Source organism: Dermochelys coriacea, chromosome 25, assembly GCF_009764565.3.
Source record: "Dermochelys coriacea isolate rDerCor1 chromosome 25, rDerCor1.pri.v4, whole genome shotgun sequence".
In the NCBI taxonomy this organism is placed as follows: Eukaryota; Metazoa; Chordata; order Testudines; family Dermochelyidae; genus Dermochelys; species Dermochelys coriacea.
This window is the reverse complement of record NC_050092.1, coordinates 10,734,792-10,760,653: the sequence shown is the minus strand read 5'-3', so window position 1 is coordinate 10,760,653 and position 25,862 is coordinate 10,734,792. Positions and strand designations below refer to the sequence as shown.

Genomic DNA, 25,862 nt, shown 5'->3' with positions numbered 1-25,862 from the left:
GCTAGCATCTGTTGTCAGAGGAGGGCGCTGGGGATAACGGCAGAAACAGAGAGAGCAGCCGAATGCCTGTATGCATCCCCTACACAGAGGATAATAGCCTGCTATTGCTACCAGCCAAGAGAGAGGTTAATGTTTAGCTCATGTGGTAGAGGTCTGGGCTCTGGGTTCTAGGTTCAAGCCCTGCTGATAACCGGGTGGTGGGAGTTACCACTGCTCTTTCCTGCTTCCAGGAAGGCCAGACTAAGCTCCAGGCAGCCACTTGTAACTTTCCCTCTCAGATACTAGAAGCTGGTACATTTATAATCTACCTGCAGAGGCAGCCATCCCCAGGTGGAAACATCTATCAACACACTTGCATGACCCCTGTCATCAGAGTATCTGAGCCCCTCACAATCCACAGTGTATTTATGCTCACAGCACCACCGGTAGGTTGAGCGAAGCTACTGCCCCAGTTGTACAGCTGGGGAACTGAGTCACAGAGAGGCTAAGAGACTTGCCCACGGTCACCCAATATGTCTGTGGCAGAGCTGGGGAATGAGCTCAGCTCTCCCATATCCCCAGCCAGGGAACTAATCACTCCACCATCCTTCCTGCCTCAGGAAAAGCAGGGCAATTTCTCCCTTCCTGCCGCAGGCCCGATTCCCCTCTCACACACAGCAATGCAAACCAGGAGCAACTCCCCTGTCAATGACACAGTTACAGTGGTGTGAGGTCAGGCCCGGTCTCTCTGAGTGTAGGCATGTATCAACACCTGTGTGTGCAGATAATGCCTGGAGGAGCGTCCTCCATACACCCAGCTGTATCATGCACGAGTTGACTCTCAAAACCCAATTAAGTCAGCCTGGTTGGCTTTAATAATAATTTAATCTGAATAATGCAAAGTACTCCACGTAGGAAGGAAAGTACTCCAAAGGACTCCACTTAGGAAGGAACAATCAGTTGCACACATACAAAATGGGAAATGACTGCCTAGGAAGGAGTACTGCAGAAAGAGATCTGGGGGTTATAGTGGACTCATAAGCTAAATATGAGTCAATAGTGTAACACTTGCAAAAAAAAGTAAATATCATTCTGAGCTTTATTAGCAGGAGTGCTGTAAGCAAGACACGAGAAGTAATTCTTCCGCTCTACTCCGCGCTGATTGGACCTCAACTGGAGTATTGTGTCCAGTTCAGGGTGCCATGTTTCAGGAAAGATGTGGACAAATTGGAGAAAGTCCAGAGAAGAGCAACACAAATGATTAAAGGTCTAGAACATGACCTATGAAGGAAGATTGAAAAAGATTGTGTTTGTTTAGTCTGGAAAAGATAGGACTCAAAGGGGATATGATAACAGCTTTCAAGTACATAAAAGGTTGTTACAAGGAGGAGGGAGAAAAATTGTTCCTCTGAGGATAGGACAAGGAGCAATGGGCTTAATTTGCAGCAAGGGAGGTTTAGGTTGGACATTAGGAAAAACTTCCTGTCAGGTTGGTTAAGCACTGGAATAAATTGCCTACGGAGGTTGTACAATCTCCATCACTGGAGATTTTTAAGAGCAGGTTGGATAAACACCTGTCAGGGATGGTCTAGATAATACTTAGTCCTGCCTTGAGTGCAGGGGACCGGACTAGATGACCTCTCGAGGTCCCTTCCAGTTCTATGATTCTAATTCCTGTCATCCTTCTCTAGCATCACAGGATCTCACAGCCCTTTACAAATATTACTGACTTAATCCACATAGCTGTGCCACAAGGCTGGACTGTATTAGCCTCATTTTACAGGTGGGGAAACTGAGGCAGAAAGTTAGCCCCAGAAGCCCTGGTTGGTTCCCAGTCTCCTGTTCTAACTACTGGACCCTACAGCCCTTCCCAAGCTGTAAATAGAACCCAGGAGTCCTAATTTCAGGCCCCTTGCTCTAATCACTAGACCCCACTCCCCGGCCCAAGCTGGGAATCGAACCCAGGAATCCTGGTTCCTCGCCTGCTATCCAGCCCACTAGACAATGCTCCCTCCTACCATGGGTGCAGTCTGCAATGGGGGTTTTTGCAGCCTACGTGCTAGTTTTTCTTGCTGAAAGAGAAACCACTTTAGACACGCCAAGGAGTTTCCCAAAGCATCAAGCTTGGATTTGTCGAGGCCTCCTATGGCCAGGTATCCAGCCCACAGCAACCCTCGAAAACAGGGGCTTCTAGCCCATTGGCTACTCAGAGGGCTGATGCTCCTCTGCCAGCTGGAACAGGGGGCTCTTACGTTAACAGGCATTAAAGCCAACAAGAGCTGCAGGTGCTTATGGCCTGGCGCCAAGATCTTGGGCCGTGGAAATGCTCCCAGGACATTCTCAGCCGGGATCTGAGGAATCCATGGGTTTCAGAATTTACAGTCTGTCCACACACTCCCTGCAGCCCAGCCTGGCTTCCAGCCATTTCCAGCAGCAACTCCCGCTCCAGGAGGCTGGGACTAAAATCACCATCAACTCCTGCCATCCAGCGCTCGGACCCCACTCCTTGCAGTGAACCTCCGCGGCCCTGCAGATGTTGCCAACTCCCCATAGCGAGTGCTCCTGCCCCACTGCATGTGGTGCCTCCTGGTAGAAGGTGTCAAGACTGGGGTAGCTTGGAGCACCTCCGGCAGCTAATTAACCTGTCCTGCTCCTGACAGTGCCTCCTACTACAGAGGCTGAGAGTGGAGAATCTGGGAGCTCCTGCCCCATGCCACACAGCGCCTCCTGTTGGGAGAGGCTGGGAATGGAGTAGCTGGGGACTCCCCATGCAGCCAGCTCTCCTGCCTCCACCCCCTGCAGAGAATCTGTGTTCAGGCCTCAGAGATTCATCTCAAATGCCTCCCCAGGATCCAGCTTTCCCCCAGGCCACCAGCCACTGACCCAGATGAGCCGCCTCCCGGTTCCTTTGATAGCTCCAAGGCAAGAATCAAAGGCTGAAGCCCCGGGACACCCCCTCTTGCTGCAGGCCCGGCGGGAGCCACCTGAATGGCAAGCAGACGGCTGGGACCTGTTGAGCACCTGGCATCTGGCTCCCAGATGGTCAGTCACCAGTGCTGAGGCAGGGGCCGCCCCGGAGGAGCCAGGAGCCCAGCAGAATTCCACCGGTGAGCTGGACGCTGCTTGCCAAGGGCTGCCAGCGCCTGACGGTGAACCCCGGCAGAAGGGGGCAGAACGGGCATTGATCCTCCACTGCCACAGGAAACCCTGTTGCTCATCCTGCCCAGGGCTGAGACCTGAGCAGCTGAGGCAGGGGAGGGGGGTGCTACTTAGAACAGACACACCAGCAACAGCCACTCCGGCCAGTTACCCGGAGCGCACCGAGCCGCGGCAAGCCCGCTGTGTCCCCTCCCAGGTGATTATGCCTGGAGCCAGCGGCTCCGAGGGGACGATGCTGCTGGAGTCCTGCGGGGCAAACACAATTCCCACGCCCATTCGCTGCTTCTCCCCCCTCCCTCCACCTGTTGTCTTTCTAAACACGAAGCTCTTTGCAGCAGGCACCCACATCTCCCTATGGGATTGCCCAGCCTCCGACTCAGCCCCCGACTCAGCACGGCCCTGATCCTGGTTCTCCAGGCCCTGCATCCATACGCAAACAATAAGGTCAGCATCGCTACACCACAGAGACCTGGTCTATGGAGAGGCACAGCACACTCGGATTTCTGAGTCACCGCAAAAATATCCAGGCGGGGGGGGGGCATCTGCACCCTCACATGCACCAACCCCCACCCACCCGTGATCACACCGACCGGTGGCAACACGTCAGACAGGCCTTCCCGCTCCTTCTCCCCAACCCGCAAATGCCCAGGGCCATGGTTAGAGAGGAAGACCCCGCCACGCTCCCCATCTCCCCCAGCATGCAGCCCCTGGGCTCCCTGGCCTGGTGAAGCCCCAAGCTGTCACCTTGGCCGGCAGGACCAGCAGGGGCCGGCAGGGGGGTTGTATCCAGGTGGAGGGGGAAGCCAGCCCCAATAGGCCAGATCCTGAGAAGAGGCCGGGGCATTGTCAGCAGCAGATGAGCCCTGAATCCAACCTCAGCCGGCTTTGATGGATGGATGGAGGGGAACAGGGTGGTTGGCTTAATGGGGAGGGGAGATGCTATGGTGCAGAAGGCTATATATGTACCTAGACAGACAGACAGATGGCTGGATGCACCCGGTCTCCCCATAGCCTCCAACACATGCCCAGGGCCGGAGCAGGAGGAAAAGCGGTACTTACTCCATTTTCCCAGCCTCTGCAATCCCCCGGCTGCCTCACCCTCTGGCTCGCAGCCCTGTGCGGATCCAGGGAAGCTCTGGAGGGAAAGGCAAACGCCAGCCCTGGGCGAGTGCCCCCCTTGCTGTCTCTCCGCTCACAGGCAGCAGGCAGTGGGAGAGGTGGCGAGCGGCTGGTGGCTGTTCAGCATCCCCAGCTGTGTTATTGTCCTGAGTGCGGCTGGCTGGCGGCGGATGGCTGAGCTGGGGATGTGAAGGGATTTTTTTTTTCCCTCCCCTTCCCCTTCTCCAGCATCCTAATAGCACCTTCTGCTGGGCATCGCCTGTCACTGCCGCTGCTTGGAGAGTCTCCAGGACCATAAGGCTCAGTGGAGACCTTGAGCAGCGCCTGGACATGGTCAATAAGGAGGCTGCATCCCTTCCAAGTGCCTGACAGCTTGTGAGCACCAACCCAGACCTGGCTCCTGGCAACCAGCCGGGGCAGGGATGGACTCACTGAGCTAGTAGGACATATTTCCCGCCCCCCCGCCCCCGGATCCCGTTTACTTAACATCTGTGTGTCTCCAAATTCCTAAGCAAGCTTCACTTGACAGCCTGCAGGTCCGGCCTTGACTAAGCATGGTGCAAAAACAGCCTTGGTCGTACCCGCTGCAGGGAGAGGGGATGAAGGAGGGACTGGGGCATTTCGATTTCTTTACAATGACCGCAGCCACCGTTCTGAGCTCACCTGGGAAATGTGGTGGTGTTGTTCTGAAATGAAAGTACAGAGCTCCTTGTATCCCTAGCGTGCTTTACCAGCTCTATCCGGACAGTGTTAGAAATGCAGCCAGCTCTGGGGTGGAGAAACAGGAGCTGAGAAGGAACCCAGCGCGTTGCACCATATCTGTACAAAGTCAGAAATGCAGCCACCTCTGGGGTGGCAGGGAGGTAGCCAAAACCATGCACAACAGAGGGGGCGGGTAAGGGGAAATTTTGGTTAAGCAAATAGGGCAAAACTCAGCTCTCCCACAAATCACCATAAGAACGTTATATTCTTCACTGCTGAGCTCTAGCCTGGGCTCAGAAGAGCTGGGCTGCATTTCTGACCTTGCTACTTTCCCTGCATGGCCTTGAGGAAGGCTCTTCCCTTTTTTGGGCCTCAGCTTCTCTGTGTGGAACCCAGGGATAATAATCAGAGCCTAGCACAACGTGGCTCTGATCTCTGTTTGGGTCTCTAGGCGCAGCTATTATACCAATAATCATCCAAAAAACCATTCCACAGGAGGGAGGAGTCGACCCTGTTGGGATGTGAACCATGGGCAACTGAAAAAAAGTGCTTAGAACATAAAGCCACTTGCAATGAGTAAGGGAAGCAGTGTAGCCTAGTGGACAGAACACTGGGCTGGGACTCAAGAAACGGAGGGTTTATTCCCTGCTCTGCTACTGAAGACCTCAAGGGCTGAAATGTAGAGCAGGCTTTGGAATTTCTTCAACTATATAAAAAGGATCTGAAATTTGCATCCCACACAAGGGGCAAAAATCGTAGGGAAATTCTCCAGACCCAGCTGGATGAAGATAAAAAGGTTATTAGGAGTAAGCAGAGAGCCTGTAGGGAGTGGAAGAAAGGATTGATCAGCAAAGAAAGTGACATTTTGGAGTTAGAAAATGTAGGGATGAAGTGTGAATTGCTAGAAGCCAAGCTGAATTAGTGCTTGCCAATGAAATGAATATAAATAAGAAGAGGTTTTTTTAGTTATAGAAATATAAAGAGAATAAGGAAGGCTGAGGTTGGGCCCTACACAGTGTGGATAGGAAGGAGATTAAAGATAATCTAGGTATGGCCTCAACACTAAAATGAATACTTTGCCTTGGTTTTCAAAAAGGATGATAACATGGAACACAGGAATGAAGGCAGAACAGGTTATGGAAATGAGTGTACAAAAATTGAAATGACCTCCTGAGGTGAAAGAAAAACTTAAAGCACTTAATTAACTCCAATCAGGGCAGGGCAGATCATTTCCTTCCCAGAATACTGACAGAACTGGCACACGAGATTGCTTGTCCAGTAGTAAGGATTCTTAATAAATCTACCTATTTGGAGGTAGTACCACATGACTGGAGAATTGCTAATATCAGACCTATATTTAAGAAAGGGGGAAAAAAATAATTAAGGCAATTACAAACCTGTTAGTCTGACCTGATTCCCTTCTTTGGGAAAAAAGCTGATTTTTTAGATAAGGGAAAGGCAGTAGATCTAATATACTTGGCCTTTAGTAAAGCATTTGACTTGAAACCAATTGGGAAATTTTTAGTCAAAGTGGAGAAGAGGGGGATTAATATCAGAACTGTAAACTTCATAAGAAACTGGCTAAAGAGGAGAAGGTAACAAGTTGCTCTGAAAGATGAATTGTCAGACTAGAGGAGTTCCTCCAGGATCGGTCTTGGGACCAATTCTATTCAATATTTTTATTTACATCGGCATAAAAAGTAGATGTGTGCTACTGAAATGTATTGCCAATACAAAGCTGGGAGGCATTGTCAATACAGGGGAGGATCGGAATATTATACAGGAAGATCTGGATGACCCTGAAGACTGGAGAGGCAATGGTATGAAATTCAGCAATACCAAGTGCAAGGTCTAATAGATTTATGGTCTAATAAGAAGAATTTCTGCTACAAACTGGGGCTCATCGGTTGGAAGCAACAGAAGAGGAGAGAGACCTGGGTGGGTGAATTGATCACAGGACAACCATGAGCTAGCAAATGAGATGTGGCTGTGAAAAAGGTAGATGCGATCCTAGGATGTATCAGGCAAGGCATTTCCAGTAGAGATGGAGAAGTATTAATGCCATTGTACAAGGCCCAGATAAGACCTTGTTTGAAATACTGTGCACAGTTCTCGTCATCCATGTTCAAGAAAGATGAATTCAAACTGAAACAGATGTGGAGACAAGCTACTAGCATGATCAGGGACGCAGGGGGAGGGGGGAAACGGGTCCTATCTTACGAGAGGAGCCTGAAAGAGTTTGGCATGTTTAGCACAGCAAATTGAAGGCTGAAAGGGGATGTGATCACTCTATAAATACATCAGGGAGGTAAATACCAGGGCCAGTGAAGAGCTATTGCAGCCACAGGACAATGGTGGCACAAGAACAAATGGGTATAAATGGGCCACGAACAAATTCAGGTTTTCCAACCATCGGAGAAGGGAGGTTCTGGAACAACTTCCCAGTGGGAGTTGTGTGGGCAAACAACTTAATCAGCTCTGAGAGAGAGCTGGATACATTGGTGAGTGTGATTGTATAATGGATTTGCTTGAGATGGTGGAGGGTAGGGCTCAGCAGCCCTGGGGGGTCCCTTCTGGTTTATGACTTGGGTTCCTAAGGCTCATGCTTCAGGGCTTTGGTTGGCCACTTGCAGGGGGTCAGGAAGGGAATTCCCCTGCCCCAGTGTATAGGGGTGGGGGTTGGTCTCCTTCCTCTGAAGCATCAGGGATGGACACGGCTGGAGGTGGGACACTAGATAGGGAGGGCCAGAGCTCTGAGGTGGAACCAAGCATTCTCTCTCCCCTGTGCAATGCTGGCTGGGTCTTGCTCACATGCTCAGGATCTAACTGATCACCATATGTGGGGTCGGGAAAGAATTTTCACCCAGGCCAGATTAGCAGCGATCTGGGGTTTTTTTTCCACCTTCCTCCGTGGAGCGGAGTGGAAGGTCACTTGCTGGGATTACCTGGGTACATCTCCCTTAACCAATTCCCTGCTATCGCAGGGACCTTGGGCATTGGTGCCTGTCACTCTTCCTGGGGCACGGAATAGTCTAGTCTCTGGTGGGCCATAATACTTTGGTCTAACTCCTGTTGTTGGGTTTAGTGTGTGGGCAGGTGCTGGGTGGATGCTGGTGGCCTGTGATACCCAGGAGATTCTGCTAGATGATCTGGTGCTCCCTTCTGGCCTTAAATTCTAGGACAAGCTGGGCGAGGGGCACTTCAGAATGGCTTCCGGCTTTCTTACAACCCTGGCTCTCTCTTGGGTTGGATTTTTTTTTGGCCTGCCTGCCAGTGCATCTCATTCAAATAAACTGGCCAGTTCGAAAGGCTATTCCTTGTTTCCACTTTTGGCCACCATTTGGAGGAGGGCAAGAGGGATAAGAGGGGAGATTAATGTTCGGGGCCCATAAAGAACATTTTTGCTGTTTTTTATTTTAAAAAGCCAGGAAAGAAAATAGCTCCCTGAGCTCCCTTGTCCTTCCTCAGTGGGTTCCTCCTCTGGGCTGGGGCTGGCTGGCTCTCAAAGAGGGTCTGCATCCTCCACGCACTCCTCCTCAGCGAGTTTTGTCGCTGGCAGCTGCCGGGATCCATTCCTCTGGGCCTCATGAGGCAGCTGCTGTCACTCGCGTGGACGTAGGGGGGGTCCCCAGAAAGTGCAACCGCAAGCTCCACACAGGAGCAGCAAGGCTGGAGGGTAAGGTCTCAGGGGTTTTGGGGGCCCTCCCTTGCTTTCTGGGAGGACTGCCCAAGTTCCTTCCCTTGCACCAGGCATTGCTGCTCATTCCGGTCGTGCACCGGCTGCTGCATGCCCTCTGCAGCGTCTGACTTTATGTCTTTCGTCCTGTGTTTATTACACCGCTGTTTGCACTGCCCCTTCCCCCCAAAGGCTAAGGAGGGCCACAATTTCTTTCCTGGGCCAGGCAGCTGTAGCTTTACGCCAACCCATGGGCTAGCAGAGAGAAAGGCCTTTCAAAAACACGCAGGCAATTTTAACTTCTGCTCCCTGGGACCCGAGCAGTCATTGTCAGAGGGATGGAGCATTGTGCCACTGCTCCTGGAGGGTTGCTTTTGCCACAACAGGTAACGCTGCATCCACCAGGGCCTTCTACCGGTGGGACTGCCCCGAGAGAGGCAAGTTCAGCCACAAACAGAGAGTTGGGGCCCCAAACTGGCGCGCCCAAAGAGGTGCTGAAATAAGGCAAGTTTCACCCGGAAAACATTGGCATTTTAGTAGTAATCAGCAGAGAGCACATGAAGTCTGATCAAAACTGCAGCAAGTTCTCCAAACGGTCGATGGGCCCCTGCTAGGTCTGCTTCTGCTCCAGCTGTCTGGAGTCCCTGGCTCCATCCTCTCCGTTTTCCTCCCCCCAAAGCTACATGGTGGAGAAGGGAGGCACCACCTGGAGATCCTAGTGCCCCTACAACAGGGGTGGGTCGCTAATGCTCTGGGTGATCCCAGCTGGGCCCCATTTGACCTCCCAAAGGTAGCAGTCCCTGCTTTGGCTGCTTCTCTTCCTCCTGGAGGGACGATGGCCATGAAGAGACAATGGCCAAGGGTAAGTCAGGTGCCGATGGCTCTCAGGTGATTACTAGCCAGCACTGGGGCTCAGCTGGCAGCCTGGCAGTAGACAGACTCTTCCAAGTTTTTCTGCTGGACCCTCCCCTGTGCTGACAGGGTGTTTACCCCTCTACCCTTCGCCTGCCAAGTGCCCTGGGGCAAGGCAAGGCCTTTATTTCCTCTCCCACTCCTGTCAATTTAGACTGCAAGCCCTCTGGGACAGGGACTGTACTCGCTAGGGTTATACAGAGCACCAAGCACAGTGGGGCCCTAACCTCAGTAGGGGCATCCAGCTGCTCCTGTGACATAAGCATTATAAGGCTACTGGATGTCCGCTCTCTCCCGCATTGAAGACTGCACCTACAATCGTGCCCAGCTACACATCACAGCCCCACCTTAGCTTGCAATGCTAAGGTCCGTCCCCCCCGCCCCTCCACCACTGTGAGAGCTCTCCCGTCCCCCAGTAGCCACCCGTCTCCCCAGGGCTGCTTGAGGGCGCTTTAGTTTCCTCCCCCAGAGGACAGCTCTTAGCAGGTGCCGGTGGCTCCTTGGGAACTGAAACCATTTAAGGTTTGAGGAATGGAGGGTGCGTTTGTATGTGGCACCCCTGGTCTCTACTGGAGGGAATCAGAACTGCTGAGCGGCCTGCAAAAACCGGCAGACCTGAGTTCTGTCTCCACCGGCACCAAGGTGGCCCAGCAAACTGCAATTCGACTTGGCTGTGGGTGCGTTTATAGTATCTAAACAGCTTTGGCTGAGCGCGTACTAAACAGTGGTGTCTCTGCCAGCGGGAAGCTGAGCCAAGATGCTCTACGGAGCGCTTGAATCTAGTTTATGACCTTGCTGGCTGGATACTGTGTGAACCCAGGAGAAGTGGCGGCCGTGGGAGAAGAGAGAAATTTTGGGTGCCAGGAAAGTCTCCGCTTTTTTTTCCCCCCTCAACACAACGGTTTCCTTTAAAAAACTGACTCAGGAAGCAAAGATGGTGAATGTAAAACCACTACTAGGGTTGGGAAATCCATATGGTGAAAGATTCAAGCCTTAAGTCCAGAGCAGGAGCCTGAATTACTCCACTTTTACAGACCTAAGAACACTTGATGAATTTGAATCCAATTAGCAGAGATAGGATCAGCGCTCCAAATAACAAACCCCTTCCTAAACACTGGCAGGAAAATCCTTTGCACACTTTTCCTGTCTCTATAGTGGGCTGACCCAAACACCTGGATCTGCATGTGAGTTTAGAATCAGGATCCAAATTTCACAGCTGACTCTTATCACTAGAATGGGCTGGACCAAACTCTTACATCAATGGATGGGGTTGGAATCGGGAGCCAAATTTCACAGCTGGCCCTTATCTCTCTAATGAGTTGAACCAAGCTGTCAGATCTGCAGGTGCATTTGAACAGGGAATCTAAATTCACACCAGCCCCTGCTCTCTCTCATGGAAATAAAATTCTGGGTCTGAACTTCTTGGGGAGGATTTGAAATTTGGATCTCAGGTTTGTCCTGTGGGCCAAACATATAAAATTCTTCCACTGTAAGAGCCAGGAGAGCATCTGTGTAAAACCGGCCTCTTTGTACACCTCCCACCTGCTCTCTGAGGTCCCCGATTCCCAGATGCACACTTTTTCATGTGTGCAAATATAGGGCTCCTCCCCTTAGCTTGCAGCGTGTGTGCAGCTCTAGCAGAGCGAGCCAGATTCTGTCCTGCATCACGCTTGCAGCCAATTTCTGACTGCAGAAGCTTTGGTGCCGTGGAGGTGAAGCTGGCAGGATGACTGTCCGCTTCCAGCTGACACGTGCAGAAGTCACCCACTGACTAGATCTCTTGGAAGGTCCATGGGTGTGACTGGCTGGGGTCCATGGCAATCTTGTCTCCCTGTGGTCTTATTCCCCATTTTTATCCCAGCCCCTACATTTTGTTTGGAATTTTTTTTTTAAAGTAAAACTCAGCCAAACACACCAAGTCTCACCTGGGTTGGGGTGGGGGGGGGAACGCACAGTATTGTTGAGCTGTGGTACTGCAGTGCTATGGAAAGTCTTAAGAGGTCTATTCTACCTGTTCCAGAATCTCAGAGGGGCATAAGTGCCAGGGCCTAGATCCTGAGAAGTATTTAGGCACCTAACTCCCAATGGGAGTTAGGTGCCTAAATATCTTTGAGGCACCAGGCCTATGATCTTAATTTTACAGATAGGGAAACTGAGGCATAGAGAAAGGAAATGACTTGGCAAAGCTCACACAGCAGGTAAATAGCAGAGGTCAGACAAGAACTCAGGCATCTTGTGCCCCAGACTAGGACCCTAACCACTAGGCAATGCAGCCTCCCAAAGTCACATACTTTTTAATCATTATTTATTTGTATTACAGCAGCAGCCAGAGAGCTCAGGGCCTTGTTGTGCTAGGCGCTGTACAGATATGCAGGAAGAGACAGTCCCTCCCTCTGAGTGCTTAGAGAAGTTGTTTTCCACCCAACCCCATACACTGGGCCAGGCTCACTTGACACACAACCAGGGTTGTCTTGAAACTCAACCCGGCCTCTCTCTCTGTCTCAGGGGCTGTCCTCTAGAAAATGGGCCTAAAGAGGCCCTCCCGGCCTGGGCTCAGGGTTCAATTCCTGGCAGCTCCCGGCTCTCCTTGGGACAGTCCCACTCTGGGTCTCAGTCCCCATGTATAAAATGTGGATAAGAATCCTATGTCTGTCCCGTCTGTTTCGATTGCAAGCACTTTGGGGTGGGGACTGGTCCTTGTTGTGCATGTGGGTAGGTCCCGGTGCAACAGGACCTTGACTTTTCCGCCATTCGAAGTGCAGACGCGATCCCTGTGATCAGCTAGCTCCTAAATAACACATCTGCGGGACCCCTTGGCTGGGGCCTCTGCGCTGCCTGATAACACAGCCACTCCCTGCAAAGGCACAGAGCCCATGCCCTCTTTGTGTGTCTAAATCGCCCCCCTGAAGTTGCATGAACCCTGAGGTTTCTCCATTTAGGTGTTACCGCAGGGGCTGGGGAGAAGGGATTGCACAAGCCCACAAACAAGAGGAACCAAGTCCAGCAGGGCAGGCCAAGAGCCTAGCAGCAACCTAGCTATGTGGGATAGTGGCATCGCAAGACCCTCCCACGCCCTCTGGGCTTACTTAACCCCTAGAGCCTCAGGCATCAGCACTCACCATCCTCCCCCAGCGTGAAGGAGCAAAGAGAGCCATCATGGGGAGCACCAGCCTGCTGCTCCTTGTGCTCATCCCGGCAGGTAAAGGAAAACAGACTATGATGCCCCTCCAGGGGAGTAGGGGCTCGGTGGGGAGGACCCATGCAGCGAGGGTGTCTGAGCACAGACGCTCCTGGGCTGAGCAAGTAGATGCTGAGAATCAGCGGGACATAGCTGTCTTGAGACAGCTGGAGTGGGTGGCTATATACAGAAAGAGGAAGTATGGCCTAGTGGTTAGTAAGTATGGCCAAGCTGGGGCTTGGCAGAGCTGGGTTCAATTCCCAGCACTGTCCCAGATGTGCTGGGTGACCTTGGGCAAGTTGCTTCAGTTCTATGCCTCAGTTTCCCCTGTGTAAAGGGAGGGATGATAGCCCTGCCACCCAGAGAGGTGTGAAGAGAAATGCTTCAAATGTCAAGCAGCGTTCTGACAATGGCCATTGACTTCAGTGGGGCCAGGATTCCCCCCCATGCTCCTGAGCGCAAGTACCTCGAGAGATGTCTGATCTACTGCCCTCCATCTGGGAGCCAGGCAGGGCTGAGCTTTAATCCCAGTGTCTTCCCCATGACTTTGTGTGTGCTTAGGGCCTGTGCCTCAGGCTGGGGGAGAGATGTCACCTCCCCGCCCGTGGGCACAGCCCCTGTGGAAGCGAATGAAGCTGCGTCCAGTTGGATTTGACCCCTGGGGCGACTCGTCTGAGTCAGGGTTGCATAATCCAGCCCCTGGTGCATCTCCCCAATGCTCGGACACAGCCATTCCCAGAGCCCCATTGTTCTCTGCTCCTTTGGGAATCCTTGCTTCTCTCCCCACCCCCCAAGATCATCCATTTTTGATGGTGGATTCTTCCTCCCTCCCCCCCAACAGCTGTTTGGTTTGGGACAGGTGCCCTGGGGAGCTGGATTATCGGGGGGAATGAAGTCAAGCCCCATTCCCGGCCCTACATTGCTTCCATCCAGCTGGATGGCCAGCACGTCTGCGGGGGATTCCTGGTCTGGCACAAGTGGGTGATGACGGCGGCTCACTGTGTGATTCCCAAGTAAGTTACAGCGTTTTGGGGGACCCCATTTGGCCCTGATGGCTGCATTCCCCTAGGATGTGAAATAAATCCTGCTCCCCTGACATTCACTGCAAGGGGTGGAGGAGATCCTGCCCCACTGCTCAGCTCAGGGACCTTCCCAGGAGCCCTTAGCCCAGCCCAACAAAGCCTAAGCACCTAGTTGAAATCTCTACCCTTGCTGGGGACACAGGTTCAAATCCCAGCAGGGGCAGCTCAGTCCCTGCCCCTTTCAGGTGGGCCTGCCCCCCATTTTGTGCTCCCATCCCCTTATTTTCTCTGGCCTGCTCCTGGCTGCAGTCCTGTGTCAGGCAGGCCAGCCCCGGGCTGATTTCAGTCCCTCTCACTGTGCATTTCAGACACTCCCCCACCTTGCGCGTCGTGCTGGGGGCTCACTCCCTGAAACACCAGGAGGCCTCTCAGCAGATCTTCAGCATCCGGAAATCCATCATGCACCCGCACTTCAACACCCGGACGGTCCACAATGACATCCGCATGCTGGAAGTGAGTTGCCTGGTCTCAACAGGATTTTCCTTAGATCCCTGGGGGGGAAACAGAGAAGCTCACAACCTTGATGAAAACCTTCAGCTGCTCCATAATTCACAGAGTTTAGAGAAAATTTTCTTTTGGGGGGGAAATGAAACTCCCATCTTCTGCTCCTTACCCTTCCATCCTCCACCCCCATTGGAAAATCAGGCTCAAGTTTCCCCTGGGTCTGATGACCATACTAAAGCCAGCAGAGGTCACAACAGGCTGAATTGGACCCACTGCAGCAAACGCCAACCAGAGGGCTAAATGACTAATCTGTTAATGTCACATTCACATTAAGAGTGCAGCCCACAGAGCTGGGAAGCAGGTATTTCTATGGGGCGCAGATCAGAGCCGCTCAAAGCTGGTGGGTTCAAAGGAACGCGAGTGGTTTGCATTGGCCTTAGGTGAGATTGTGGGGGAGGAGGTGAAATACAGGGAGAAAAATGAAGTAGGTTTCACTGTCATGTTGCAATCCCGGCTGTCCCCGGCCAGGGCCTGGTATCCCTGGACGCAGCAAGGGACATTGCTGATGGCAGCAGTGGGACAGCCCGACATAGTTCAGCGGCAGCAGGACAGAAGCAGCACCTCCTGTCTGAAGGTGGCACAGGACTTGGGATGTGGGTCAGAACAGGAAACAAAAAGAAAAGAAGTGCTTGTGGCACCTTAGAGACTAACAAATTTATTTGAGCATAAGCTTTCGTGAGCTACAGCTCACTTCATCGGATGCATTCGGTGGAAAATACAGAGAGGAGATTTATATACACACACAGAGAACATGAAACAATGGGTTTTATCATACACACTGTAAGGAGAGTGATCACTTAAGATGAGCCATCACCAGCAGCAGGGCGGGGAAAGGAGGAAAATCTTTCATGGTGACAAGCAAGGTAGGCTATTTCCAGCAGTTAACAAGAACATCTGACAGGTTTCAGAGTAGCAGCCGTGTTAGTCTGTATTCGCAAAAAGAAAAGGAGTACTTGTGGCACCTTAGAGACTAACAAATTTATTAGAGCATAAGCTTTCGTGAGCTACGTGATGAAGTGAGCTGTAACTCACGAAAGCTTATGCTCAAATAAATTTGTTAGTCTCTAAGGTGCCACAAGTACTCCTTTTCTTTTTAAGAACATCTGAGGAACAGTGGGGGGTGGGGTGGGGTGGGGGGAGAAATAACATGGGGAAATAGTTTTACTTTGTGTAATGATTCATCCATTCCCAGTCTCTATTCAAGCCTAGAGTTAATTGTATCCAGTTTGCAAATTAATTTCAATTCAGCAGTCTCTCGTTGGAGTCTGTTTTTGAAGTTTTTTGTTGAAGGATAGCCACCCTCAGGTCTGTAATCGAGTGACTGGAGAGATTGAAGTGTTCTCCGACTGGTTTTTGAATGTTATAATTCTTGACGTCCGATTTGTGTCCATTTATTCTTTTACGTAGAGACTGTCCAGTTTGACCAATGTACATGGCAGAGGGGCATTGCTGGCACATGATGGCATATATCACATTGGTAGATGCGCAGGTGAACGAGCCTCTGATAGTGTGGCTGATGTGATTAGGCCTTATGATGGTGTCCCCTGAATAGATATGTGGACAGAGTTGGCAATGGGCTTTGTTGCAAGGATAGGTTCCTGGGTTAGTGGTTCTGTTGTGTGGTGTTCTCTGTGTGTGTATATAAATCTCCTCACTGTATTTTCCACCAAATGCATCCGATGAAGTGAGCTGTAGCTCACGAAAGCTTATGCTCTAATAAATTTGTTAGTCTCAAAGATGCCACAAGTCCTCCTTTTCTTTTTGCGAATACAGACTAACACGGCTGCTACTCTGAAACAGGACAGGAAACATAGCCCTGGGTGAAATGGAAAAATCAGTCACTGCCACCTTTGCACTGGAATGTGGACGTCTCCGGAAAGGAATAACTAAAGCAGCCACTAGGTGACAGTACAGCTCTGAAAAAAATCAATAAATTCAGCCCTCTGCAAGTCTGGGGGCTTTAGTGGGGTTGCACCCGCTTTCCAGCCAGGCTGGATTTGGCTCCTGGAGTGTGGAGGAAGGCAGGGAGCAGAGGCTCTGAAGGATGAATGGCTGCGCCATCGCTGGCTTGACCCGAACCCCACAGCGATCCCATTCGACAGGTTCTCTTTGCGAGACTTTGCGAGTCAGCAACTTTAGTAAATGGGAGCCGCTGGGTTGCTGCTTTCAACAGCGTGTGATGCTGAGACAGGCTCCTGTGCATTCGAAGAGGCAAAACCAGAGCTGGGTGGGTGTGTGTGTGTGGGTGTGTGTGTGTGGATAAACCAAGAAATGGGACTGTATTTGTATCACAGCTCCCCAGCAGTGATTCAACCCGGGGCCGTGCCTGTCCTGCCAGCTCCTGGCTAGGTGGGGCAGCTACAGGCTCATGAACCTCTTTACATGATTCAGCCACGAGCACGAGACAGATGCCCCCTGAGTATTAACATGGGTCACGTTTGCTCTCGTCTCCCCAGCTGAACAAGTCGGCCATCTTTACCCAGTTTGTGAAGCGGATCAGGCTCCCCCGACCCAACACCGACCTCCCTCCTGGGGTCATCTGCAGAGTGCTGGGCTGGGGCGACACCTCCAATTTTGGCACCATCCCCACCGAGCTCAGGGAGACCAAGACGACCATCGTGGACAGGAAGATCTGCAACGCGCTGTGGGTGGGTCACGTCAACAAGGACATGCTGTGTGCGGCCAGCCTCAACAGCACCCTCCAGGGGGTCTGCTCGGTAAGTGCTTTCTCCTCCTCCAGGCGCCCCTGCGGAGCCCACGCTGCCAGACCCAGCTTTGGAGGGAAGCCTGAAGCTGCTTCCGGCACCAATCCATAGCTGGTGCTGTGATCTTCCCCACCGTAGTGCCTTGTCCGTGTCAGCCATGACACCTGCAGGACCAGATCCATGCCCACTCCAATTCCAACACTGAAGTTCTCCACCTGGTTCGGTCAGTTCCAGCCAGAACTTCAAGTTTCCTTCCAGGGCCCAGTCACCCAAGTGGTTTTTAGACTTCAGTGGTGTGGGGTAGTGCCCTGTAGGACCCCAGCAGTGTGGCCTTTCACATCCAGCACAACACCCATCCATGCCTGGTAAGGCTACTGCCACAGAAACTTTCCCCACACTGATGGCTTGCTATCTGGAGTGCACGCAACAGCACTGTGTTTTTCGAGGCCAGGCCAGGAGTCAGGGGAATAGGAAGCCAGGGAAAACCCCAGGGTCTGTCTGCGTCCAGCAGCCTCCTTCAATAAAAAATCCCCTTTATATTCACTGCAGTCCACTCCTGACCCTTCTCGTCTGCCTAGGGTGATACAGGGCCAACTCCAGGCTTAGTTTTGATTTCCCGATACTTTCCTTTTCCTCCAGACTTAGCTAGTCTTGCCCTTTACTAACAGGTTTCCTCTTGCATTGTAGGGTGATTCCGGGGGCCCCCTCGTCTGTGGGGCCAGAGTACATGGCATAGTCTCCTTCTCCGGGCAGAGGTGTGGGAATCGCAGGTACCCAGACATCTACACTCGGATTTCCAAGTATATCTCCTGGGTCCAGGATGTGCTGAAGCGCTTTTAATACTGGAGACGAGAGCTGTGGGGGCTCCTTGTGTGACAGACATTCTGAAGAGGGGGCAGTTGGGACTATGAAAAAGAGGGAGGGATCTTTCTCTATTGGGCAGTTAACATGCATTTCACTATAAAGTCTATGGGGTCTGGTGTTTAGGATGGAAGGAATGTGCATCAGGACTCCTGTGTTCTATTCCCAGCTCTGTGAGGGGCATGTGGTCTAGTGGCAACTAGCAGTCAGGGCTTCTGTGTTTTATTCCCACTTGCCCACTGACCGCTCTTGGGATAAGTCCCTTCCTCACACTGTGCCTCAGTTTCCCCATCTGTACCATGGGGAGAAAGGTACCTACCTCACAGGGCTGTTGGGCACCTCATGAGTTAGTATCTGTGAAGTGCTTGGAGATGCTCAGGTGAAAGGGGTAGACAGGTGATGCCCATAATGTTGCCTGAGATATTTTAGGATGAGCCTAGCTCTCTGGGCCCACAGTTTCCTGTCCTACGCAGCCTCACGAAATGGGTGTACAGAAGGATACATGCCTTTCCCAGACTGCCTGGAGGATCATCACCTAATCCACGTATGCTGCTTGATGTAATATAACAGCCCAGGTGGGTCAGCTGCACCTAGGATTGAACCTGCAACCTTTGGATCTAAGCACACAGCCCTTTATGGACTGAGCTAGAAAAGCCACCTCTGTGTCCACTTCACAACCTCTATGTAGCCCAGCCACTAGCAGTGACACAGACCCCCACTGCTGGCCTGAGTTACACCTAAATCCTTTTCACTGTGCTGTCCCAGACAGCCACCCCAAGGCAGCGTGGGCCCCACTCTCACGCTGATCAGTATCACAGCCTCTGGGCCCACAACGCTGGAGCGTTCCACTTACAGACCTTCGCTCAGATGGCACCTGAAAACCTGGCAGAGGCTGATCCATCCCGTTACCTCCACTGACACCTGCCCTGTGGTCTAGTATCCCTCCAGCCATCACCCTGCAGGGACAGAAACGCTTCGCTGGCAGAAGCTGGAATGGCCATCGCTGCTCGCACCTCAAAAAAGGGGTCAGTGGATCCCTGAGCTCGGGCCCTGTTTGTTTGCCTCTGCTGCCTTTGGAGATTTCCAGCCTAAGAAGGCAGCGGGGTGGAGCTACATACAAGGAGCCTCTCCCCAGCCCTGTGTGCAAGAGCAGCCACATGCTTGGTCCTTGCAGCCCTGGCATGCCTGGGGTGAGCCCCCTGCACTGGTAGAAATTGAGGGGAAGGGATTCATTGCACCAGGATAGCTGGGACACCCAGGCTGGGCCTGTAGCTGGGGCCAGCCTTGGAGCAGATCCTCAGGAGCAGTGGCTCTCCAACTGCACTCCGTGTTAGGGGGTTGGGTGCACCTGAGCCGGGCAGGGGGTCAGTGGATCAAGGGGGCAGGTCTCACCTCCGGAGACAGAGTAAGAGCCCATTGGTATGCCCGTAGCGCAATAAGGGACCTGCTGCTCTCTGGTCTGCCAGCAGGGGCCGAATTTGGCTGCATTACTTACAGCCTGATCCAAAACCCACAGAACTCAGCGGAAAGAGCCCCAGCGCACATCTACCCTGCAAAGAAAGGGGCCGGGATAGAGACAGCCTCACTGCATCAATGACTACCACAGGCATAACCTGTGAATGCGACAACGAAACATTTGTCTGGCTGCTGCTAGGGGGCGCTATGCTGCTAGAGACACTATTTCAGAGGCGACTGACGCCCCGTCCCTTTGTAACCATTAAATAACCTCTGGCAAAAGTCAGGGTGTCAGGTTAACCGCTAGCCCATACCCCCTTCCACAGCTAGGTATAGAGCCAGCAATCCTGCCCCCGCCCCCACCAAATCCTGCTGCAACCACTAGATCACACTGCCTCCCCCAGAACTAGCAACAGCTGGAGACTATACATCTGTAGCTATTTATCCCTCAGAGGACCCAAACATGAGAGGATACTTGGCCCAGGGAGGATAACTTGGTGTGTCAAATTCTTGCCTTCTGTTCCACCCCTCTCAACTTCTCTCTGCAGTTTCTGTTGCTTTCTCCTTCACTTCTTGACTTAAACTGTTGGGTAGTCTTCAGACAAGACTGTTAAACAGCTGCCACCTTCCACCCCAGAGGTGGGTGCATCCCAGTGGTGGACAAAATGATCACTATTTCCTACCTCTTCCAGGGTGGGGGTGTGCAAGTTATTGGGCTCATGGCTGTAAAATGCTTGGAAATAAAGAGCACTGAGGGGATACAGCCTTTCTGCAAGGACTGAAAGGCCTGCATTCCTTGGGGAGGGTGGTTGTGGCTCGCAGGTGTGGCTGGTGTCCCATTAGGCCTAGACTTAGTCCCCCTGCCGTGCAAGGTATCGTACTCCACGTATTATTTACGGGCATTTCTATGGGCACCTTGTGGATACTAACAAAATTAGGCCTCCCAGAAGGATTATTTACTCCTGGGGGAGTTCTGTGCCACTGTGCATGCGCAGAATTTATGTCCCCGGCAGATTTATTTGCTTCCCCGTAGAACAATGACTTTCTGATGAGGAAGCAAAGGGAAGCCACAAGAACGGTCATGCGACCCTCCCCAGCAGTATGTTTTGAGTGACCAGGGCAACTGGTAGAGAGGTAAATCACTGTGGGGCAGGAGGTGGAACTGGGGAAGACCCGGCTGGTGGCTCCTACCTTGTGCCAGGCTCAGCTGCTAGTCCAGGCTGGGCTAGGGAGGACAGGACTTCCTCTTCCCATGCAAGGCAACCAGGCCCAGGTCAGACCCACCCCCAGATTTCTCCCCCAGCTGCAGGAAGCTCTGCAAACTTGCACCCCCACACACACTTCCTGCACCCATCGTTCCTCAGCTGCAGGGGGAAGGATCCCTGTACAGGGAGCCGCTCCCCGATCTGTCCAAACCCCGTGCAACCAGATCCCCTCATATCCGGACCCTCCTGCCAAGCCTCACCCCAGCACACTCAGAAACCCCCTTATGAGCCCCACTCACCCTGCACCTGGACCACCCCAACAAGCCACCCACACCCAGATCCCCACCCCACCGAGCCCCAATCAGTTGCACCTGGGTCCACACCCCACTAAGCCCATCACACCCAGACCCCCCTGCTGAGCCCCAACCACCTTCACCTGGACCCCACTGCAGAGTCCCATTGTCCCTGCACCCACAACAAGCCCCTGTGCATCCAGATTCTCCACACACACCGGGATCCCCCATTGAGCCGCCTGCACCCAGACTGCCCCACACAGAACCCTCTCAACCCAAATCTGGATCTCCCCACACTAAGCCCCTCCAGACTTGGATCTTGCCTTGCTGAGCCTGCCTGGCAGGGAGGGGCAGGGCCCTGAGGTGTTTCTGGGACAGTTCGGGGCTATGTCAGGGTTGGGTGCAGCCTCATCACTGAGTCCATGTCCGAGGGGGAGCGGAGGGGAGGGGAGCTGCACAGTGACCTCCCACCTCTGTGCAGCCAGTGGCCTGTGCTCCCCAGTGCCATGCTGGAGTCTCCACATTTATTTGGACAAATAAAATTTGCCAAATTTTAAAATATTGTGCACAGAATTTTAACTTTTTGGTGCAGAATGCCCTCAGGAGTAATTATCCTCTCCATTTTACAGATGGGGAAACTGAGGCACAGCTTGCGGCAGAGACTTGCTTAAGATCACTAAGCGAGTCAGGTGCAGAGCTGGGAACAAAACCCAGGAGTCCTGGCCCCAAGACTGTGCTCTTGCCACTGGGCAGACTGGCCCTGATTCTGTGGCACCACTTTTTTCCGTTGCATGTACAGGTCATTACGGTCATAGACCAGGCACGGTACAAACACTGGGGCTACTCCTGATTTACACCGGGGTGAGCGAAATGAGAATCAGACCCAATGCCTCCTCCAGAAGCCTTTCATCCTTGCCTCGGCGTATCCAGCGGCCCCTGCCTCCGCTATTTGCCCCTCTCCTCCCCCCCAGACAGAGAGAAGGGAAGCGGGCTGGCGCCTTCAGCCCCCCAGGAGGAGTTGTACCTTGGTGGCCGGCGGTGTCGTGTGCTGGGGCAGACTTTGGCATCGTCCATCGCACAAGCTGCACCGCCGGGGGCTTGTTTCCCCCTCCCCCTCCATTTCTCAATCCCCCCTGCAATGACGCAACTGGCGACAGTGGTCAAACGAGCCGAGACTCCTTCTGGGACCTGGCTGGCTATTGGCACAGGCCACACACAATGCTGGTGGAAAGGGAGCCACTGCTGGGGGCTGATGTTGCTTTCCTGTTGGACGTGTGGTTGGGCTGATGAGCCTGGGGATGTTACCTGCCCAGTGGGGGGGCTACCCACTGGTCTCTGGTTCTTGAGTCACACAAAACAAAGCCCTCGGGGCTCATTCCTGAGCCCCAGCCAGCTGGGTCAGTGCCCTCCTGCCCCAATCCCCAGCCAGATCCTGTAGCTGACAATTTCCCCAGGGGTGGAATTAGATATCTATTAGCTTGTCCCCAGAACAGCTGGGGGAGGGGGGGCGAGGAGGGGGGAAGGCAGCCAACTTGTAAAGCTAATGCAGGGAAACCAGAGCTGAATGCCTTACTCCGCCTTCAAGCAGCCGATCAGTCACCTGGGCTGGGAGTGCTACTTCCAGGGGACCACGCAAGAGGAGGTGATGGGCGCATGGGCATCGATGGCTATTAGCCAGGATGGGCAGGGATGGTGTCCCTAGACTCTGTTTGCCAGAAGCTGGGAATGGGCAACAGGGGATGGACCACTGGATGATTCCCTGTTCTGTTCATTCTCTCTGGGGCACCTGGCATTGGGCACTACTGGAAGACAGGATACTGGGCTAGCTGGATCTTTGGTCTGACCCAGTTTGGCCATTCTTATGTTCTTAACCAGTTGGGATGCATCATCCCCAAGCAGGCTTGGCTTGCAATAGGCCCCAGGCATGTTAAAAAAATCCCAAAGAGCATCTCATGGACACAGAGACCCGCACCCTTTACCCCCAGCTGTCTTACTCTGTTCCTGGGGAGGGGATGGAGTAGGTAAGGTAAAGGTAGCTCTAAGTCATCTTTATGCTCCCCATCGTCCGAGGCTGCCTGCCCAGTGCTTGGTGTAAGTTAGAGCAGCCTCAGGAATAGAACCAGGACTCTTAGCTCCCAGTCCGCTGCAGTAACTACTAAGCCCTCCTCCCAAGAGCTGGGGAAAGACACCTTTGCTGCAGTCCTTTGCTGCAACGACTAGTCAACACTGTCTCTCCCAAGCCACCCCACACCGACGCACTGCCTACGTATGATCTGCATCGGGAGGCCCATCCTGTTAAAGTCACAGCTTCTAACCTTGGCTACCTCTGGGCTTTGCGCTGAGACCGGGACTGCCAGTCCCACGGCTCCTCTCATAGATACTAAGGTCAGAAGGGACCATTCTGATCATCTAGTCCGACCTCCTGCACAGCGCAGGCCACAGAATCTCACCCACCCACTCCTATGAAAAACCTCACCCATGTCTGAGCTATTGAAGTCCTTAAATCGTGGTTCAAAGACTTCAAGGAGCAGAGAAGCCTCCCTCAAGTCAACCATGCCCCATGCTACAGAGGAAGGCAAAAAACCTCCAGGGCCTCTCCAATCTGCCCTGGAGGAAAATTCCTTCCCGACCCCAAATATGGCAATCAGCTAAACCCTGAGCATATGGGCAAGATTCACCAGCCAGATACCCAGGAAAGAATTTTCTATAGTAACTCAGATCCCATCCATCTAATATCCCATCTCAGGGGATTTGGCCTATTTACCCTGAATATTTAAAGATCAATTACTTACCAAAATCCCATTATCCCATCATACCATCTCCTCCATAAACTTATCGAGTAGAATCTTAAAACCAGATAGATCTTTTGCCCCCACTGCTTCCCTTGGAAGGCTATTCCAAAACTTCACTCCTCTGATGGTTAAAAACCTTCGTCTGATTTCAAGTCTAAACTTCCTGGTGGCCAGTTTATACCCATTTGTTCTTGTGTCCACATTGGTGCTGAGCTGAAATAATTCCTCTCCCTCTCCTATATTTATCCCTCTGATATATTTATAGAGAGCAATCATATCTCCCCTCAACCTTCTTTTAGTTAGGCTAAACAAGCCAAGCTCCTTAAGTCTCCTTTCATAAGACAAGTTTTCCATTCCTCGGATCATCCTCTCATAGGTGCAGACTGAATGCAGAATGCTGATTCAATGACCACGCAGCCAGGTGCCCCCTGGTCAATGACAGACCCGTGCCCAGCGTTGCATACGGCTCAGACACTCCTCAATAGCCCATGAGCTATAGGATGGGGATAGCCAACACTGTCATGATCTAGAGAGGCCTGAGAAGAGGCAGAAGGCGGCGCAGATTGGAGATAACGAAGCCTTCGCCTTTTGAAGTCTGGAGGGAAGCTGTGATTCTTCAGGACAGAGACTGATCAGGGAGATGGTGTCTAGTTTGGGAGGCCTCCCATCATTGCAGTGGCCCACGCCCACCTGTGTTGTCTCACTGCCTGGAGCTCAGCTGGAGTTTGCCTTTCACTTGCCTGCAAAGCCATCGTACCTCCTTGTGGAACAAGTGATCCTATTCCAGATACACTGAGATTTCTCTGCTCCCGCCCTCCCGGCCACATCGAACCAGGAAGCAGGGTCTGAGCGGGAGGCAGCTGCACCCACCTCTAGAGGCGCGAACTGTAGACCCCCCCCCAGGCTGGCGGTTCCGTGGCGGGGACGAACAGCGGCCCCATGCTCCAAAGAGCGGCCTGGCCCAGCCGAGTGACCCGTGTGCAGGAATCCCAGCTGAGTCATCCACTCCCAAACAGGACTGGAGCCAGCCGGCTTCCACTGGGGCCCTAAACCTCGCAGCTCGTAAACAGCACTTCTCCGGCCACGTGTGCCGCACAGCCGATGTGCTGCGCTAGGAAGCCCCAGTTAATTGCATCAAGCGACACCTCTGGGAATCAGGCCCTACAGCTCTCAAGCTGGACACCCACAATCGGGGGCCACTTTAGAAAATCTCTGCCCTAGCGAATGCCCCATACAAGCCTATTGACCCTGCAGATGGTCTTGTGTGGTTAAGGCATTGGGATGGGAGGCAGGAGAACTGAGTTCACTGCCCCGCCACCGACACAGTGAGTGACCTCAGGTAAGTCACTTCATCTCTCTGGGCTTCAGTTCCCTGGGGATAAACTGGGGCGTATAATCTCTCCTTTGTCTATCGACACTCAGCTTCTCGGGGCAGGGTCTATCTCTTACACCGTAGCACACCTATGGGGCCTTGTTTGGGGCCTCTAAGTATTACGGTGATACATACAATAAAAATGTCTCTGGCTAGTGAGCTGGGGGAGAATGGATGACTTGGAAGGGGTTTAATGGGCCCAGCCCATGCTGTCAATGACAAAGGTGTTGCATCCTGGTGGCTGTTTGCCATTCTAGGTGGCATGAGTTTGGCAGGTCTCAGTCAAGTTTCCAATAGACAAGGCCCCCATGACAGCTGCATGAGAAAACAATTAGCACTTGCAACAGAGCGAGGCCCAAGACTGAATGGGCACTGGAAAGCAATCCTTCCTTCCCCAGGCCAGGGGCCAGCAGAGCCCCGTTACAGGAGAGGTGTTGCACTGGCACGATCTGTGCTGCGGATTAGCAGAGGCCTCCAGCCTCCCAAGGCTGTCAAAACCCAGCAGTAAATTCACACCCAGCAGGCTGACCGGAAAAGGAATGGGAGTCTGGAGCGGGCCTCAAGCAAAAGAACAAAGGCCTCTCTTGTGAAACCACAGCCCCTCTGCCCCTGGCTCCTGCACCTACCCCCCAGCAGCAGACAGAGGAGAGAGCCAGTGATCCCTGGGCTGGCAACGAGGCGAGCGCTGCAACGACATACTGTATTTACGCAGGTGGACGTGGGGTGAGCTCTCGGTCCTGCCCCTGAGCCAGCCAATGTCTCACCATCGCTCTCTGCGCAGGCCTGGCTTTCCAGGAGCAGAGAGGGAGGATGCTACGCAGACAAGACACAAGGGCAGGCTAGCCAAAGCACCTAAGGGACTGAGGAG

General features: G+C 52.8%; 2 protein-coding genes across 3 annotated transcripts in view; one reads left to right on the top strand and one right to left on the bottom strand.

The window, feature by feature from the left end:
- The window catches only part of PALM (paralemmin), a 68,263-nt gene extending 63,771 nt beyond the window's left edge, over nucleotides 1–4,492 (bottom strand). The window contains exon 1 of one of the 2 annotated variants that reach the window (XM_038384203.2): nucleotides 4,198–4,492. In XM_038384203.2, the coding sequence (XP_038240131.1) occupies nucleotides 4,198–4,202 (5 nt within the window). In that variant the 5' untranslated portion in view covers nucleotides 4,203–4,492. The remainder of the gene's footprint in view (nucleotides 1–4,197) is intronic. The other variant, XM_038384204.2, reaches the window with a different exon arrangement.
- A 7,166-nt stretch (nucleotides 4,493–11,658) lies between these two features.
- PRSS57 (serine protease 57) lies at nucleotides 11,659–19,739 on the top strand. Its single transcript, XM_038384020.2, has 6 exons — nucleotides 11,659–11,745; nucleotides 12,487–12,746; nucleotides 13,585–13,738; nucleotides 14,116–14,260; nucleotides 16,768–17,028; nucleotides 17,704–19,739. The coding sequence occupies exons 2-6, from the start codon at nucleotides 12,704–12,706 to the stop codon at nucleotides 17,854–17,856; spliced, it is 756 nt and encodes a 251-aa protein (XP_038239948.1). The 5' UTR covers nucleotides 11,659–11,745; nucleotides 12,487–12,703; the 3' UTR covers nucleotides 17,857–19,739.
- The last annotated feature ends 6,123 nt before the right edge of the window (nucleotides 19,740–25,862 follow it).